General features: G+C 36.1%; 1 protein-coding gene across 1 annotated transcript in view; it reads left to right on the top strand.

The window, feature by feature from the left end:
• LOC140742995 (neural cell adhesion molecule 1-A) overlaps positions 1-19,632 on the top strand; it is an 84,907-nt gene that overhangs the window by 43,477 nt on the left and 21,798 nt on the right. The window contains exons 3-6 of the mRNA XM_073074119.1: positions 6,646-6,854; positions 10,392-10,502; positions 14,121-14,324; positions 14,894-15,045. Coding sequence (XP_072930220.1) covers positions 6,646-6,854; positions 10,392-10,502; positions 14,121-14,324; positions 14,894-15,045 — 676 coding nt within the window. The remainder of the gene's footprint in view (positions 1-6,645; positions 6,855-10,391; positions 10,503-14,120; positions 14,325-14,893; positions 15,046-19,632) is intronic.

Here is a 19,632-nt window from a genome sequence, read left to right as displayed (position 1 = left end):
GGTATAGTTGAAAAACTGACATTGTTTAACGTAACCTACAAAACGTTATATGTTACGAAATAATCTGCAATAAAAGTAGACATGAACAATGTACTCGTAGCTCATCTGGATTCAGATCTTCAATCAATTACGCATTGGCTTGTTGTTCTGCCTGGGGTTTTACCACTAATGATGTGCCGAGTCGGCCATTTTTGGTATTCGAGTACTTTAGTACTCACAAAAAATGATCGAGTTAGGACTATTCGAGTCCAGAATATTCACAATTAAGGTACTCGAGTCAGCATGAAGTATTCGGGTACTTTGTAACACACAGTCCCAAATAGTACAAAGTCCAAAAAAGGTCACTCACTAAACAAAATTAAACAAGTTTTAACTTGCACAAATCCAGCTGTTTTTACTCGTTTACCTATATAAGGTACCTAAGACTCGAGTCTGTGTACCTTTAGTATTCGAGTATCACTGGTACTCGTGTGATTATTTATTAGTACTCGAGTATGCGAGTTTATGTAAGTACTCGAATACTGACTCGAGTCTACCTGACTCGGCACATCTCTACTTACCATCCAGAGGTTTGTAGTTTGCGATAAACTCCAACCGTGCGGCATGACATTTATATTTTTAAGAACAACTTGTCAATCTAGAGAAGAAATATGTCTAGAGAAATAATATACGAGTAATATCTAGGTTGAAGAAGAAAACGATTGCTATGGCTATGACATAAAATTGTATTCAAAATAATCGTTTTAACTCTTGCTTCTCGGTGAAGGAAAAAATGTGAATGTTACCAGTCAGTCAGTGTCAGTGGACTCTACACTCTGATAGTCAGTTGGTGAGCTGGACACCTTGATGGACTAACTCAAATATTTATAGTTAGAACCTTGGCACAAAAGTGGGATAATAATCTGATGACGATAACTAAAAGGTTTAGAGTCAAATGGAAATGTTCATAAACCCTTTAAAGTCTCAGCTTAATTTAAATCCAATACCTGTCTGGAGTAAACATAAATTGGACTAACGGCGAGATCTCTTTATCTTCCTCTAAATTGTAGAGCAGCTGACAAAGACAGCTGTAGTTAATAGTTTCAGGCATTAGTTTGCGGATATCCATTCTATAAAGTTAGGATAAAATATTTCGCAATAGTACAGTAACATATGTGAATATTAAACTATGCAGTATGCACTCTGATTCCCACATACGATACGTACGTAAATGAAAAAAATGGATACGAGTACGAACATGTGTTACAGTCCATGTTGTGGGGTTGAAATATATACTATCATACATCTTTGAACATGTGTGGCAATATTTATCCGAGGCATTCCAAGTTAGTCCTCAGGGTCAACCTCAAGTAAGGATCTACTCTTATCTGGGGTTGATTACAGATGTTCATAAGGAGCGGTAGCCATTGTGTTCTCGTTTGCTACTTTATTATTATAAAAAAATGTTAGTAGCGGAATTTTGTGGTGTATTTTTTTCCTAACTTTAGAGATTCTTACGAAATGTTTTTAGTTAAGGAAATCCTGTGTAGCATCAAAACAAATAAGTTTAATCAGGCATTCTATGTTGCCGTCTAACTTTAAAATTAGTCATCACGCCAATTTCCAAATACAATACGAGACGTGGCGTTCATGAATTAGTTATTATGCAATTAGACATAGTGCTAGTTTTCGTATTCTAGTCCATTGTTTGTACAATAAATTCATCACAGTCTGCTTCTCTGTGTCAGTATATTGGATTAACTCAGATTCAAGTTAGAATTCTTCATAGTTCGATCACGACAGCTCCACCGCTACATCTATTTGCACCAAAATTTTTATCTTATAACAGTTGAAGTGCTTCTGTGTTCTGGTTTAAAGGATATGACTAGAGAATGATTATAACAAGGACACACCGACTGTTTCAAAATATAGCCTATGTCACTGCCGTAATTTAGAGAAATCAAATGGCATTTTGCTTTTTCAAATCGGCCAAATTATTTGGGCTAGGGTGTGCCAAAGAATGTGACATATGTACAAAATAATTACATATGTATAATTGTACATATGTAAATATAATTGTATAATGTTCTTCGAGCACAGGTATATCCTGTGCTCGAAGAACATTACGTTCCGCAGACAGGTAATAAAGTAAGGTTACGATGTATCTGTGGTAGACTTTAGGTAGGATTCCTGTTATTTTTGGGCTTGGCTTTGGATTCATTATACATGTTGATGGATGACAATAACCAGTTATCAACATCCCAACATGATCATGATGATTGTGCTATTTCCATTTCATAAAAAAATAATGCGGTGCAAAATCATAATTCACACAAAGGATAACTTCATGAACCTTAATTAAAAGTTGTTAAACTTACATAATTGCGTACTAAGGTCGCGAAGGTGAGTACTTCAGAGGTCAAGGGCCCAGGCTTGAACATTATGGGTGAATAGTTTAGCCGCTAACAGCTGCTGCGTGTGACCTCTGCTTCGCAATTTTGTACCCCCTTCAGGCTAATTGTTATTGACGGCTCTCGGCTGTCTTTGAAGTTTTTTGAATCTGTGTGGTATTAAAAACTGTAGACTTTAGATTTTCTTTAGTACTATTTTATATTACTTTGTAGATATCATGTAGTATTACCATGCTCAGTCAGCACTATAATGGTTGCGTACGGTTCGATTTGTTCCATACTAACTACTTATATTAACTTATATATAAACGTCGTTCATGCCTATAATTGGCACTCATACGAGCCTTATTATTATGAAGGTTCCGTACTATATAATGTATTGTGTGTGTTGCTGTTGGCATGTAAATAAATAATTCAAATAAATAAATAAATGTGGTAATCTATCGTGAAAATAGCAATTTATGATCAACGTTAAATGAACACAAAAATAGTTTCCAAATGATATTTAGTAATTCAAAATATTTTTGTGATAAAAGTATTTGTGATTTGAATATAATATGCTCAATAGTTTTGAAAATTTCATACTAGCTTAAATATGCGAGTTATATATAAATTAAATACATACGATAAGTGATGCGATACAGATAAATTAAAAACTCAATAAATAATATTCATAATATATAATAGACAAAATAAAATTGCAATGTTGAAATGCTTTAAGCGTTAAAATTAATAACTGCTCGAAAACACTCGTTATTTATATGTATAATACATTTCAGAGAGGAAAACTTTTAAACTAAAGATTTAATATAGAAGGAATCTCTTAACAAAATACTTAGACTGAAGTTTAAATCTTATGTCTTTTGGGAATGCTTGACTTCTCAAGTTCTTTGTTCTTTGATGTCAAGAGTATGACATTCGTGCTCGTTCACGAATTTCCAAGATATAATTTGAGATTATAGAGTATGTGCCGATTAGAAATGTCTAAGCGGTGATTATGGAAAGAAATTTTATAAATATATATTGATTTTAAAGTGGGTAAGGCTGCAATCCTTATTTTATCTGGGTGTGATCTTCATCTGGCAATTGAGAAAGGCCGTACTGTCAGTCTGCTTTATGAAAAAAGTACGAAATAGAGACCAGTAGCATTACCATGAGTTGGCATAGAAACGCCACTATAGAAATGGTAAATAGAAAACTATTGTCATTTTGCTAGTGAATAACATAACTACTATCGTTACGGTATTTCTTGACAACGTCTGTCAAATTAATGACTCATGGGACCGAATTTGTATGGCAATAGATCATAATGACATTCGCTAGCGATTTGATTTCGATAGGTTTTTTACGTATCGAGTTACGTCACTACGGATTTTAGTTCTACGAGTAACCACCAGAGGCGCTGTACAATTTTTCATACATTTATTTTACGCAGTCGCTAGCGAGTAATACTTTTATAAACTCATGGTAGTCCTACAGGCCACATCCGTAAAACAAATTAAATTAAAATAATTTCATAAACTTAATATGATTATGTACGTATTTCTTTCAGATGTCCAAGATTTAAGTACCTACGTAATGTTTACGTTGATGACTTTGATTAACCGACTTCAAAAAGGAGGTGGTTATCAATTCGGCCGGTATCTTTTTTTTTTATGTATGTACACGAATTACTCCGCCGTTAGTGGACCGATTACAATAATTCTTTTTTTATTGTATAGAGACGAGCTGGAAGTTGGTCCCATTTAAATATGGTTAGGATCCATCGATGGGTTCTAGAGAAAATGAGGGGAACTCCTCCATCCATGTAAATATAACAGCCATAACTTCGCCGTTTATGAACCTATTTTAATGCCTTTAATTTCGTGTGTGTACAATTGCTACAAGTTGGTCCCATTTAAATATGATGAGGATCAGAGTGGGTTCTGGAGACAAAATATGTAACTCCTCAACCGATGGGTATAATTGAGTTTTGTTTGAAGTTATTTGGTGTAGGTTCTAATAAAATTGCGAAACCAGTTTATAATTGACTATTTAAGGCTCTGATAATGTGGCTCAGAGTCAAAATATGTAACACCTCAACCGATAGGAATAATTGAGTTGTGTTTGAAGATATTTGGTGTAGGTTCTAATGAAATTACAAAGCCAGTTCATCATTGACTATTTAAGTGTCTGATAATGTTGCTCGGAGACAAAATATGTAACTCCTCAGCCGATGGGAATAATTGAGTTATGTTTTAAGATATTTGGTGTAGGTTCTAATGAAATTGCAAAGCCAGTTCATCATTGACTATTTAGATAGGTTAGGTTGGAACATATAAGACAATATAAAACTAAGCGAACAGGGCGCGGTAGCTCCCTGCGAGCGGGCGGTTCCAATCAATGTAAACTCAGACCTTACCTTCATTCATGATCACGTTTTTTACAATTTTATATTGTATTAATATAAATGTTAGTATGTCATCACTAAAATGGGTGAAAAAATTTTTACTTTGTAGTGACATAGAAGTCGGTTATATTTTTTTTGTTAATTTTTCTTTTAAGTTTCGTAACTTTATTCCTATCTCTAATAAAACAAAAATATCGGTAAGTAAGAAGGTAATATCCTTCTAAGTAAAATTTACTAAAATTACAAATATACTGCTAATATTGAGGATTAAGTTGGAACGCCTTATAAAACTTTATATACTGCATAAGGTAGAAAATGATTTTTTTTATGACAAAGGAGGAAATAAAAAAGTAAGTATGCAGCTACCTGAATAATATCGTTGCCCCCATGGAAATCTCTAACCAAATCCATAAACATAGATGGGTAAATTAGGATAATCACACGTGTGGTGCTACTTTAGAGGACTGAGAAAAAAATGCTTCGAAGAAGTGAATCAGCCTTACTACCCCCTTTCCACGCAAATACAGCAACACAAAAATATTACTATTAAGCATCTGGCATCATCAGTTTATTGCTAAGCTAGTTATTTTATCAAGAGCCAATGCCGAAGAAATAGTAGACATAAGCAAGACAACTTAACTGCAGTTTGTAATATTACAGATAATTCTGTTAAATTACTCGCTCAGTAACTTTAAGCAACTGTAAAATCCATTAGCACACCACGATGAGTTTTCTCACGAGCGCGCTCTAAAGAAAATAAACAGTCAGAAGTTATGATGTGAATCAACGGCTGATCATTAAAAATTTCAATTTACGAAGTTTTGTACGTGGAGTGGTTTCTACGAATCACGAGTACTGTAAAAGCTATTTGAAAAGGGATGTAAGAAAAGTGTGATCCATATATAGATAAAATTTAATTATATCATATTTTTTCGATGAAATCCATTTCAGCCGCCAGGAAAAAATACTTTAAATTTTGATGGCTCGAAATTTAGATCGCAATGTACTCCCAATATTACACACACACTGTTATTTACAGCGCAAAACCACGTTATACTCAAAGTTCGGTTTAAAAACTTCGTTCGTGTACCATCTTGTCCTGAAAAGAGCACGATATCTTTAAAGTTTCTATCATACACGTTGTTTACGGATTGTTGCGAAGAATTTTTATTCAAACTTTGGATTTGGCTGCAACTCTTTTTATATTCCACTGCTGAACCAAAAACTGGGGAAGGCCTGAAACTGCCTGAACTAATGGAGAAAGTCACAGGCGAGTGGCCAACTCATGTCATCGATACTATATCATTAGCAATACCTTTTGAAGGTGGTAGAACCCTTTGTGGTTCGACTCCGGCGGCACCACCGCCACACCTATTTCTACCTAATAACAGCAATGTTAGGCGCTGCTGTGTTCCGGTTTGAAGGGTGTGGTAAGGGAGACAGACTTTTCCGAGGCGTTCCAGCTTAGTTCTCAGGGGTAGCGGCGCATCTGTGGCCGACCTCACGTAGGAATATCTAATCCTATCTGAGGTTGATTGCAGATGTCCATGGGCGGCAGTAGCCACTTACCATCAGGTGGACTGCATGCTCGTCTGCTACTCCTATATTATAAAAAAAAAAAAAAAAAAACCTCTTACGAGAATCCATGATTGCAATCGAATGGTAACAATTGGGATTGGCGGCTGCACGTGCTCGTTTGGAAGCATGTAAGGCTGCACGTTTGGAAGCATGTAAGAAATTTGCCTACTAGCGATCAGCTATCCAACATCCAACCACGTTTGACATTGATTGAGATTTACACAATCTACAGTGTTCCCGCAAGCTTCAATTTAGAATTGCGATCTTTAACACTTACTTCTTCCACAGTTATGACGTCCGCGGTCGCACAGCCAACCAGCCGAAGCTCTGGTCTTCTCCGACGGGGTTTGGGTCCCGGGCGTACTTCAGGGCAACTGCATCACCCGCCACTCTCCTCATCGATAACGTCAGCACGGATGACACCGGCGTCTACCGCTGCAGGGTCGACTTCAGAAACTCCCCTACTAGGAACTTAAGGATCAACTTTACTGTCATAAGTAAGTTCCGTGAATTCTGATAGTCTAAAAAATCGACTACGGGGTTACGATCATACTATACCTAATTTAGCAGCATTTGTAACTCATTCTTCTAGTTAGGATGTAGGACGTAGGTTATTTAAAACATTATTATTTAATCTTACACATAATTGTAATTCACTTTTGCTTTATTCAGACTTTGTAATAAAGTCCATGATAGGCTGCTTTGTTTTAAGTAAAGTTAACAACACTTATTTATGTAAAATTCAGAATCCGACCAAGCGTACATAATACAAAAACCAATCAACAGTTGCTTATGAATTGGCTACGTCGTTGGAAAACTTCATCAAAAGTAACAATATAATTTCCGAAATCACCTCGAAGCAATCGCTACCGGAAGAAATACAAAAGAAAATGATTCGGCACTTCTAATTTAATAAAGGACGTTAAAAATAGAGCGGGGACTGTAGAGCGAAACGAAAACCAATCAGCAGACGGAACGGGATTCGAAATTCGAAATTCTTGCTAGGGTTCCATGTTTAAAAGGTCAAATCGAATTGTGCTGCTATACAGTGATCGGCCCTTTTTGTAACTAGCAAAACTATCAAAGATTATCTTTATTTACAATATAAAAGGAGTTATAATATAATTAATTTCAACTAGAGTATGTACGTGATAACAGTTCATTAGATTGAATGACAAGATGATAAAGGTAAAAAAGATTTTGATAATAAATTGAATAGGACTCAAATTAATTAATTTAATTAATAACTTAATTTAATTTATTTAAATCAAATTAAATTAAGTGTTGTAACTCATATTGTTAATTCTGAAACCGTTGACATTACGGTCAAAAATTCCCTAAAAATGTATACGGTTACACCAGTATTTGAAACTAAAAAACTAAGAATACATCTTGTACGCGTAAATACTGTTCAGCCGTTCAGGTTTTATCATGACAATTTAATGGGCAGCTAGTGTTTAAAATATATTTAATAAATTATTTACATGTTTCTATTTTAATGCTGATTTATGTTAAAACTTTGGCAAGATAAACATGCATTATTATTACTGTTTATAGTCTACTATTGGATCAGAACTATGTGAAGATCTACTGAATATGCAGCAACATCACCCCCTCACACTTTGAAATAATAAAAATTTACCAAAAGGAAGAAGTAGTATTTGTAGTATAGTAGTAGATTTTCTTCAGCCATAACATAGAACAGTCATATAAAGGCGATCGCACCTACTAATCGGACCATGCCCAATCGATAGCTGAGGCACGTTTTGGATGATATTCTAACAAAATTAGTTCGTGAGCGTTACGAACCATCGGAACGTTAGAAATGTGATCATAAAATAAACGTTACAATTTTTTCCACGCTTCAATTTCTTTCATTCGCTCGTTTTAAAATTTATTGTCAGTTTGTGCTAAATGGCTGGGTATTTTTTGGGGATTGGTTTCACAAAAATGTTTCTGTAATGGAGGAGGCTGTGAGTAACTTTGAATTGTTTGAACTAGATTCAGGGATCGAATCTAAAATTCTTTTCATAGTAAATTCGTTAATTGTTTTGTGGAGGTCGTTTGTTTCGCTTTACGTTTCAATTGATGTCGGAGTAATCACAAGGTATGAACTAGAACGACTACAAAACAATGTCGTAACAGTTATCATTTTTTCGAGCGACGGATTAAACATCAAACATCGTTTCATGAATTATGTAAATAACTACAATAACTTAAGCATATAAATTATGAAAATTTTATAATAAACCTACAATGACAAGTATTACATTGGCTTATGTATAACTAGTGGTTTAAAGAAATAATATGACATACATAAAACAAATAAGATAATTCTAGTGTAATTTAAAAATTTAATCATATTTAGAAGATTAAATAAAGCATCGCTCGTAAACTGTATTTTTTCGTTTTATCATTCACTAATAAACAAGTCTTGATTATTTTATTGTTGTTATAATGAAAAAGGGATAAATAATGAATTATTGGTAATTCTAAGATTCGATTATGGTTTCTTACGAATGGTTTGAAGTCGCGAGCTCTAGTGGTCACGTGGTCGTAAACTCCCTACTAAAAAGTTAGTTTAAAACATTATTGACATTAGGATGACATGTGTCAAAATGGGCCTATAGAATTGTGACGACTATATGCACGAATTAAAAATTTATTAAAAAAACCTTTTCCCACGGACTAAATTGTGTATCTAAACCATTCTCAAGTCCCCTTGAACACACAGAACAAATTTCATCAAAATCATTCCAGTCGTTTAGGAGTTCAGTGACATACACACGCACATAAGAAATATATATATATATAAAGATATCTCAACAAGTCTCTCTACTCAGTCTACGAGTATGTTGCTAACCAACCTCATATAAAATCACATGTTTTCATACAATTTTTACTATTTATTGTACCAGACCCAACGTATATTTATTTACTTAAAGTTTTTACGTTACGCAAAAAGCAAGTTCAAAAATTAATTCGTCTTTAAATCCGACAAGGGCACTTTATCTCGGCTCGGCGGCTCAACCACAAAACATTGGAGAGAATCGGGAAATAGGTCACTACGGTTACAGGGAATAGATAGGTACTTAGATCTCAGCGACCTACCGATGTAATAGAAAAGTGTTTTAAAAACATTTATTTATATTTTGTTGTTAAGCTTAAAGTAGTACAGGTAATTCTCCTCTACTGTGATTCAATTTGAAATGGTGTTTGAAAGTAAGTTTAGAAGCTAATCCGTTTCAAAGATTTCTAGACAGGTCATAAGGTCTCCGACAAGGTTTTACGATTGCTATCCATTTTTTTAATTGTATGAAGTACCAAATGAGTAATAAGGTATAGTTCTCGCCAAACTGCTAGTCCTAATACAATATAGTCTAATTTAAGGTTAATGAGTAATCCTAGGCAACAATCTGCTAATAAACTGCATAATGAAGGTGGCGTCCTCTGTTTTACTTTGTTTTATCACATTGTTCTTCTGTTCTATAATGTTCACTTATTACTATTTCACTATCACTACGCTGTGTCATGTCGCTAGCTCAAAGGGCAAAATGCCATCCAATGCTATCGAATTTAACTATTAGCGGCCACCCATGTAAATCGCTCTCCAGACCGGACCGTTCTCGTTCCATAAATAGAAATGCAACTGATCGTGGAAACAAACTTCAATAGGTGGCAATATTATAATGTAATAAATATATCTAAAATCATAGACCACTATTAGAATTCCATATTACACACCAGTGTTAGTAGTTATAAAGGAGACATAGGTGTGTCAATGGTGCCAACGGAATCGAACAACAAAGGGTACTTATATTTTCTGAATATACCATCATGTAATGGATGCTATGAACACACGCACAAACGAGAACTACACATACAAATCGAGAATAAAAATGTTAATTTATCTTTCAGCCGGGGATTAAAGGTATACAATATCATTATCTGTTTGTTTAAATCCTCCACAATAGCGAATCCAATATAAATTCCAATGAAGGTATAAAAGGTAAAAATATCTTTCTTTTATTCAGCTCCACCTAATCGCCCAGTTATTATGGATGCGAAGACCAGGGACCATACTCGTCTGTTGGAGCCGTATGATGAAGGAGATACCCTCGAGCTGCTATGTGAAGTGTACGGGGGTAAGTAATCTGATTATTTATTTTTTTTCAATGTAAGCCTTAAAATCTTTTTTTAGGAGCGATCATGTTATCCACCTTTTTTATTATATAGGAGTAGCAGACTAGCATGTAGTCCACCTGTTTTTTTTTTTGTTTACGAGGGGGAAACCTTCAAAAGGTCCCCGACGACGTGGGAGCGACGCCGGGTTATGTGGGATTTTTACCGCACTAAAACCCCCCCGGTGGCCGTCCTCAACGCTTGTTCGAGAACTCCGGGATCTCCGAGGGAACACAACCGGAGTCCTCCAAGCGCGATGCCCCGATCGGGCTCTGCCCTGGGGGAGCACATTTGGCTCCTCCCACACCATCTGGTGTTTACGACGGTATGCGACCACACATACCGCTCCCACTCTTGCCGTCCGCAACCCCGGAAGCCCCCTTTTAGTCGCCTCTTACGACAGGAAGGGAATACCGTAGCCCTATTCTATTCCCGAGACTACAGGGACGAATGTAAGTGGCTACTGCCACCCATGGATATCTGTAACCAACCCCAGATAGGATTAGATATTCATACCTGAGGTCGGCCACAGATGCGCCGCTACCCCTGAGGACTAAGCTGGAACGCCTCGTAAAAGTATGTCTCTCTTACCACACTCTTCAAAACGGAACACAGCAGCTCCTAACACTGCTGTTATTATACAGAAATAGGTGTGGCGGTGGTGCCACCGGAGTCGAACCACAAAGGGTTCTACCATGTTTACAGATGGCATTTAGCTATTGCCGCCGTGGACATCTGTAATTTAGCCCAGATTTGAGTTCAACTCTTTGTATGTCCGTTATTGTGAAGTACATGGGTAGTAGTAGATAATTATGTGTGTGCCTTTATCTCACTTACATAGATTCTAAAAAATTGTAAGTCCATGGGGACTTACAATTTTTTACGACGCATGGTAGCAATCTTTTATGTTCGTCCTATGTCCTGACATGAAGATTGTGGTAAGTGAGATCAAGGCACTTTCATGGTACTTGCTATTCTATTATATGTTTTTAAGAACGAACACTTTAGAATACTTTTTCTCTTTTTATATTAAAATATAATTCTACTCCTCTTCGTTAATATTTATTTTAGACCCGATAAAGGATTAAGTGTTCATAACAAAACAAATTAGTCGTTCAATCCAATATAATTTACGGATGATCCGAAGTAAAAAAATCTTTTACGGTTCTTAATTACTAGATTTAATCCTATAGGGACAGGTTACACAGCCGGCGAGGTGCGAGATAAGCGAACTAAAACTCAATAATATGAATGTAATGTAAATACAAAATAGTGTTAAGAAACTTTGCATTATTATGTTTTGATCACTTATGGGTTATGATACAGTTAATTTCAGAAATGATTCGGTGATTATTAAACTAAGCATTAAAATTTACCTAGATCGAAAGCTTCAATCAAATAATTATAAATTAAATACTTATTACTTAATTTGAATAACTGTACTAATAAGGCTGTATGATTTTTTTTAAACATGTAACATTACTTTGAGTACTTCCAAGTAGACCTCTGATAGAATTCTAATCTTATCTGGAATTGCCTACGTATGTCCATGGGCGGTAGCCAATTAGGTGGACTGTATGCTCATTTGTTATTTCTATATTATTAAAAAATGTCTCATTTGGAATATTAATTAATGAAAAAAATCGGTTATCTATCGTTCAATCTCCATGTGTCAAACACTAGGTTACCGGGCGTCGGGCTGTATAGCGTCACCCGGTGCCTCCCTACAATAATACCTACTATCGAAAACACATTACGTTCACTCGAAGCGTACGTTGCAGCCAATTATATGTTTAAATATTTTATTTAACATTTCTCGGAATGAAGTTACGTTTTTATCGGGCTTTGTTTAATTGTTCACTTTGTAGGGCTTCTGTTATTAACGTATTCCACGTTTTGTAAAGGATAAATATAATAACATGTTACAATGACACGTCTGGTCTAGGTGGTCTACTTGAATGGGTGACCGCTAGTAAATTTTAAATTAGATGTCTACAGACGTTCAAAATGTGGGCCATCATACTATAGTACTTAGTGTCTTCTATGTAAGTGAGATAAAGGCACATACACATAATTATCTACTCTTAGAATAACCTAAGATTTGAAAAAAAATAATGGAATGAAATTAAAGGAATCGAAATAAAACGACACGACACGAAATGTTAATAATTTACAGTAACGCAAACAACTTGTTTGTAGATCTTGTTTTACATATTGTCGCATTTCCCTATGCTATGCCTACTTATAAATTAGGTGCAGGGAACAGTCGCGCTCCTATATCATGTGAATGTTCAAACGCATTGTTCCGACAAGCTGTAGTTTGTAACAAGTATACCTTTTTTATAATATAGGAGTAGCAGATGAGCATGCAGTCCACCTGATGGTAAGTGGCTACTGTCGCCCATGGACATCTGAAATCAACCCCTGATAGCATTAGATATCCTGAGACAACCTGAGGTCGGCCACGGGAGTGCCGCTACCCCTGAAGACTTAGATGTCTCGGAAAAGAATGTCTCCCTTACTACACACTTTTAACTAGAACACAGCAGCATTTAATACAATTATGAAGCATAAATGACAGCAGATATGAGACAGAAATAACATCAAAACTAATACCTATAAGGGTTTTATCATAGCGATCTACAAGCATGTTGTAGTACAGTGAGCTTACCGCAACAGCGACATCGTTACAGAGTAGTGTTTTATCATCGGAATCCTGTAACCTACTGTCCAAAATTCGAATTGCATTTCACCTGCGCGCCTCACCGCTTCCCTGGAAACACGTTTGCAAATCGCCGGAGAATATTATAAAGGCTCCAACCCTTTTATGTCCCAGTTGCCAGGAACTGGGGAAAGCCGGGACGATACTCTATCCCTCTCACCGTGCTCCAATTTGGTTAATAATTTTTAGGCATATAGATTTTTAAGATTTACTTTTAAAGTGATATATTCAATATCAAAATTTTAAAAAGGCATGTGTCGTACCCGACACCAACAGAATAAAAATACTTACAATATAGTTGTACTTTCGTCTTCTCACGTTTAAGTTCCGTGGTTCAAATATTAAGTATGTTTGATACTTTGATGTCTCTGAAATAACAAAGAAGCTCTCAAAGGTGCATGACGTCTAGCTACCAATTTGTACTTGGCAAGCGAGCCCCAAAAGGATCTCGGTCTGATAAATTATCTTTGCCTAGAAGTTGGATCTAAATTAGTCGATGTATTGATTGTCATCCGTATGTGACGATTTTATATAATATAAGAGTAGCAGATGAGCCATGGCCGTGGCCGTGGTAACTTACCATCAGATGGACTGTATGTCCACGTGACGGTAAGTGGCCACTGGCGCCCATGGACATCTGTAACAACCCCATATACGATTAGACATTCTTACCTGAGGTAGGCCACGGATACGCCGCTACCCTGACGACAAAGCTGAAACAGCGTTTAACACTGCTGTTATGATGCAGAGATAAAAGTGGCGGTGGTGCTGCCAGAGTCGAACCAAAAAGGGTTCTACCACCTGTAACAGATTTATTTGCTTATTGTTTTGTGCATTTTTTAATAAAATGTTTCTACAGGTGATCCCCGTCCCCGAGTGACCTGGTACCTGGAGAACACAGTGATCGATGACTCGTACGAGCAGCGGTCAGACGGCGTGACGGTGAACACGCTGACCTTCCCCAGCGTCGGGCGGCAGCACCTCAACGCGCGGCTGGTCTGCCAGGCCTCCAATACAAACCTGGCCCCACCTCAGACCAAGCTTCTCATATTGGATATTAATTGTGAGTACAGAGGCTTGAACGTTCTTCTTGTTTACTTTGCTTCAGTCTTTTGTACTTACTTTCGTGTTTTTGTGCTGTGTGTGTCGATATAAAGGTCCAATTTAATCCGGCTGGAGTTTGCAGCGTCAGTGCTGTTGACCAAAATTTCCTTCTATTCGATTTTCGTAGTGTATCCTTTTAAGACAGAATAGTCGTGTCAAATTCTCGTTCCTGAAACGAAACGAATGAGGTAGAATGACAGACTTATTTTTCGCTATGCTCTCAATGCACGAATGGCTATTATGGAAAGCTTATTTCGTACCATTTTTAAGAGTTTTATCTGAGAAAGTGTTTATAAACCTTTTGCAAAAAAACAATTCTAAGTTAAGTCTTCGTGTGACTGTGGTACCAGCCATATATATTTAGGACCCTTTAAAATGAATGTATTTTGGTAGTTTAAGAGGATACTTATAAATATTCAGTTTCAAAATTTTTCCTCGGATGAGGAATTGAAAAGACAAGATACTTAACTGGTTTATTTTTCTTAGTTGTTCTCAACCATGTTTTCTGGAACTAGCTTACTGTTGCAGTAAGGCCACTGACGGTCCAGATCCTGAACAAGAACAGGCAGCTGTCAGCTGATCGGAGCTACGATGTGCGCTGCAAGACCACTGGTTCCCGGCCTGAGGCGCAGGTCACCTGGTGGAAGGGCACGAAACCCCTCAAAAAGGATGTTAAAAACGTACGTTGGTAATACTATCTGCACGTTTCGAATTCATGTACCCTATCGCCGTCGACTTCATTATCGTTCACTTTATAAAGCTAGTAAATTTGGAACTCGTTTTAAGTTGACAGAACTTTTTTGGGTTGGCGTCAACATCACCACACCGGCTTCAATCTTTTTAACGGTATTTTTATCTTTATACTGGTATTACGAGGGCTATGTATTCATTTGGAATGGGTGGCAAGGAACGAAGTATTTCAAATTAGTCTTTATAGATTACATTAAGGAATGTGACCGACCTCAAAGAGTACTCCAATTCTATTTGGGGTTGATTTCATTTTATGTCAAGTAATTAAGTTAAGTAATTACTATTATGTAACGGGTACTCACGATATGCGTTTTTTATTGCCGATATTTCGACCCAGTTGCATGGATCGTGGTCACGGCGAAACTGAGGTGGAGGGGAGAAACCGTTGACAAGTACTAGTGGTAGATTAATCTATCTACCCTACGTCTAGTTCGTTTTTCTTTTCTAGGTTTCATATCACGACACACAACACTGACAATATCCTTACGCACCGTACTTTGCACTATTTGTGACTTGCATAAACTAACCACTGGATTCCACGTTTGGGCTAATTTAAAACCATCTTCTCTATTGATCCATGCAACTGGGTCGAAATATCGGCAATAAAAAACGCATATCGTGAGTACCCGTTACATAATAAAATGTCTCAATTCCGCGATAATTTTAGTCTAAAATCATATAAGTAATTACTGCAGCCAAATTTAAATGAAAATGAAAGCATCTTTTCAACGCGCAAATACAAAGCTAGTTTAAAGATTCACCTTAAGGAGGAAATAGGGCGGAGCGTCAAAGGTCGGCCTACTTATCAATGAAACAAAGAGACGTTTTAAGGCCTCGTTTAGGTAACTAAGCATTACTTTGCAAAATTACATACAACAATAAATAATGATTTTGAGCTCGCAACATAAGTAAAAGTAATGTACTCGTATGTAAGTACTAATAGGCACAAAGATTTACTTCATCAAGATAGAAAATTTCGAACCATTAGTCATCTGCTATTTGGTTTCCTTTGTTTGTCTGTGTGTCACGTTCGATATTTTAAAACTCAGCTTTGCAGAAATTCTATTTTCTTTATTGGCATCGCACACAAAATATATTCTAAATTTTTAATTAAAGAATCAGCAAATTGTGTAATAAAACATTCAGAAACTACTTAGGCGCGTGTAACTCTCAGACATCACAGCGTAATTGGAAACACTACAAATTGATTAATTTTGTAATATTAAACCTAGAAAGTCCCTTTCTAATGAGAAACAAAAATAATCACATCAGTGTTAATTATATTTTCATTCGATTAAATAAAATACATGAACAATTAGACTGGTGTGGGTGAAGTGCCCACATCACTGGTGGTAATATAGGCACCGCGGTTGGTAAGAAAGTGTTAGAATAAAAGCAGTGTTAAGCGCTTCTGTGTTACACTTTAAAGGGTGTGATAATGGAGACATATTTATGTAGACATATTTACATATGAGACGTTCCAACTTAGTAATCTGGAGTCTCTATGCATCTGTGGCCAACCTCAGGCGGGATTCTAATCTTATCCGGGATTAAATACGAATGTTTGAGGTTGGCAGTACCCACTTATCATCTGGTGGATTGCACACTTTTATGTTCTATGTTATAAATGGTACATATTTCTGTGTTACGTAAAACCCAATTAAGGGCTTTAAAACTTAAATTCAGGCACAAATACTAACAAAATCGGTCGATATCAAATAGAAATGTAATTAAATTAGATATTAAATGTGAAATTCGGGGAATATCTCAAATTTCCAAGAATTACTGAACAGTAGAGCCTGAGGTTGACCTCGGCAATCGAGTATCGGAATACATAAATTTATCTGAAACCATTTGAATGTTTTACTATTCAAACGGTAAAATGTAAACAAAATAAAATTGAATCATCGATGAGTTCTCCGAATAAAAAACAAGAAATACGAAACATATTTTTATCGGGAATTTCCAATAAATCGTCTGGATTGTTTGTGGGCGTGTGAAGTGTTTTATATTGCAATTTGTGATGACCAGTGAAGCGAGAATTAGGAATTCTAAAGCGCATAGGCATATAGTAGTAAAGATTACTCGCTCCTGACAAGAAAATGTAACCTTTTGACAATTGCCACTGTCATCTATTTTCGTGTTTGAAACGATATTTCTTCGCACTTTTTCTTCGATTTAGTGTCTTAACTACACATGTCAGCATTGTTCCGCGTAAATTACCATGTCAGCCATTAAACGGCTGGCGGAAACGTCAGATATCTATACTTATCTATGCGCATAGGACTCCGGGTTGGATCCGGCCAGGTACACGTCAAAATGACTAGAGTTCTGTTCTCAGTTTATGTTGTTGGCTTTGTGTTTTTCCACGGTAGGTAGGAATTCCTAGCATGAGACTATTGTTTTCGTTTATTCATATTATACAAGTGCGGCAATTAGTTGGCGATACTTATGATAAGTTGTTGTGTACGATTACCCCATAGGAGATATTTTTTGTGGAATACACAAATCTTGCAGAAGTATATTTGAAACCATTAAAACGCTTTTTATATCGTCATAAATACTCCAAATATTTCTGGGACGATTTCAATAATATTTTTAATAACAAACAGGCTAGCTTACGATATTTATATATAAGTCCAAATTTAACATATTATTGTTTATACTATTTCTGACGATTCGTATAAATAAAATGTCAGATTAACCAGAAATGTAACACTAAACAGTACATTACGATACGAGTGGCTTAAGTTTTCTATTCAATCTTCAATCAATGACACTGAATACTTTGTCATTTGAACCTTTATTTGATTTTCATACGATGTAAAAAATACTAATTAGATTACGGACAAGAGTGGCTGTGGTTTAGGTCACATAGTAAATATAGATAAATATGTATTGAGTTGCCTTAGTAATATTAAATGTACTTCTTTAATCCCTTAGGGTACCTTGTAAAGCCTGGAAACCTAGTTATAATTTATAAACAATAAACAAATAAATGATAGCCTGACGCACTGATAGCCTAGTGGTTAAGAGACTCGGCCTCTTGATCGAGTGGTCCTAGGTTCGAATTCTATGCACACACTGCTGAATTTTAAAAGTTATGTGCGTAATATACATTAATTATTACTTACTTTAAACGGTAAGAGAAAACATCGTAAGGAAACCTGCATACCTGAGAAATGTTAAAAAAAAGTTTTCAAAGGTGCGTTAAGTCTACCAATTCGTACTCGGCCAGCGCGGTGAATTATGGCTTAATCCTTCTCATTCTGAGAGGAGACCCATGTCCAGCAGAGGGACAGTAATGGGTAGTTGATGATAATGAACCAAATGAATAAATAGTTATTGTAAGACGAGTTCTACACACGCGTATTTTCAATAATCTGAGACGTGTCTTAAAATTGAAAAACAATAACAGGAAACGTCAGAGCTGCCGTATTGACGGGCTAGATTAAAATATATTTCGTTTTACATACCCGATGTTTAATTAAGACACGGCCCATGTTTGAAATCGCTCCATCAATGTAGGAGTACTGACCGATTTGTTGATAAAAGAGGAATTTGTTTTGGATATTTTGGTTGTACTTGTACTAAACGGACTGTGACTGAGTGAAAAAAACGATTGCTTTCATTTTAACCGAGTAATCAATTATTACACATTTTAAGATACACTTTAAGATATATTTTGAAAATATACAGAACTAGAGAATTATTATAAAAACAATTTGAAGGTAGAACCCTTTGTGCTTCGACTCCGGTGGCACCACCGCCACACTTATTTCTGCCTCATAACAGCAGTATTAAGCGCTACTGTGTTTTGGTTTGAAGGGTGTGGCAAGGGATACTTTTCTGAGGCGTCCAAGCTTAGTCTTCAGGGATAGCAGCGTATTTGTGGCCTCAGGTTGGAATAAATCCTATCCTAATCCTATCTGGGATTGATTACAGATGTCTATAGGTGGCAGTAGCTACAAACCATCAGATGGACTGCATGCTCGTCTGCTACTCCTACATTATTTATTTATTATTAGGTACATCATATTCACTAACATTACATGAATGCCTAATTTGTTAGTAAATGTAGTCCAATACATATATTATTCATTACTTGTAATATTCACATAAATATAAATATAGCCTATGTTACACCCTAAAAATAATAAGATACTTGTACCATTTCTTTATTGTTCTTAACTATACGAGTAAAACGTTTCAAGTCTATTTCCAGAAATAACATAGATATCTATAGATAGACACGTACCTACAATTAAAGTTTGTACTTAAATTGAACAATGTTTAATTAAGATGGTCGATTTGTTTGAGATCACTCCTCCATTTTAGGAGTATTGACCGATTTGTTGATGAAGGGCGGTTATTTGTTTGTTAAGGAGTATTTTCGGTCTCGTCCTGGGCGAGGGAATGTTCGACGAAATGAGGTGTTTACAAATAAGTGTTTGTAACTTAAGTACTGATAGGCTAGTGGTTGTAATGCGGCCTGTCTATCTACATGTCCGAGGTTC

Source organism: Epargyreus clarus, unplaced genomic scaffold, assembly GCF_041222505.1.
Source record: "Epargyreus clarus isolate Ecla_fem2 unplaced genomic scaffold, WU_Ecla_fem_2.2 ptg000006l, whole genome shotgun sequence".
Classification (NCBI taxonomy): domain Eukaryota; kingdom Metazoa; phylum Arthropoda; class Insecta; order Lepidoptera; family Hesperiidae; genus Epargyreus; species Epargyreus clarus.
Note: the sequence above shows the minus strand (reverse complement) of the source record. Positions and strands in the feature narration are given on the sequence as shown.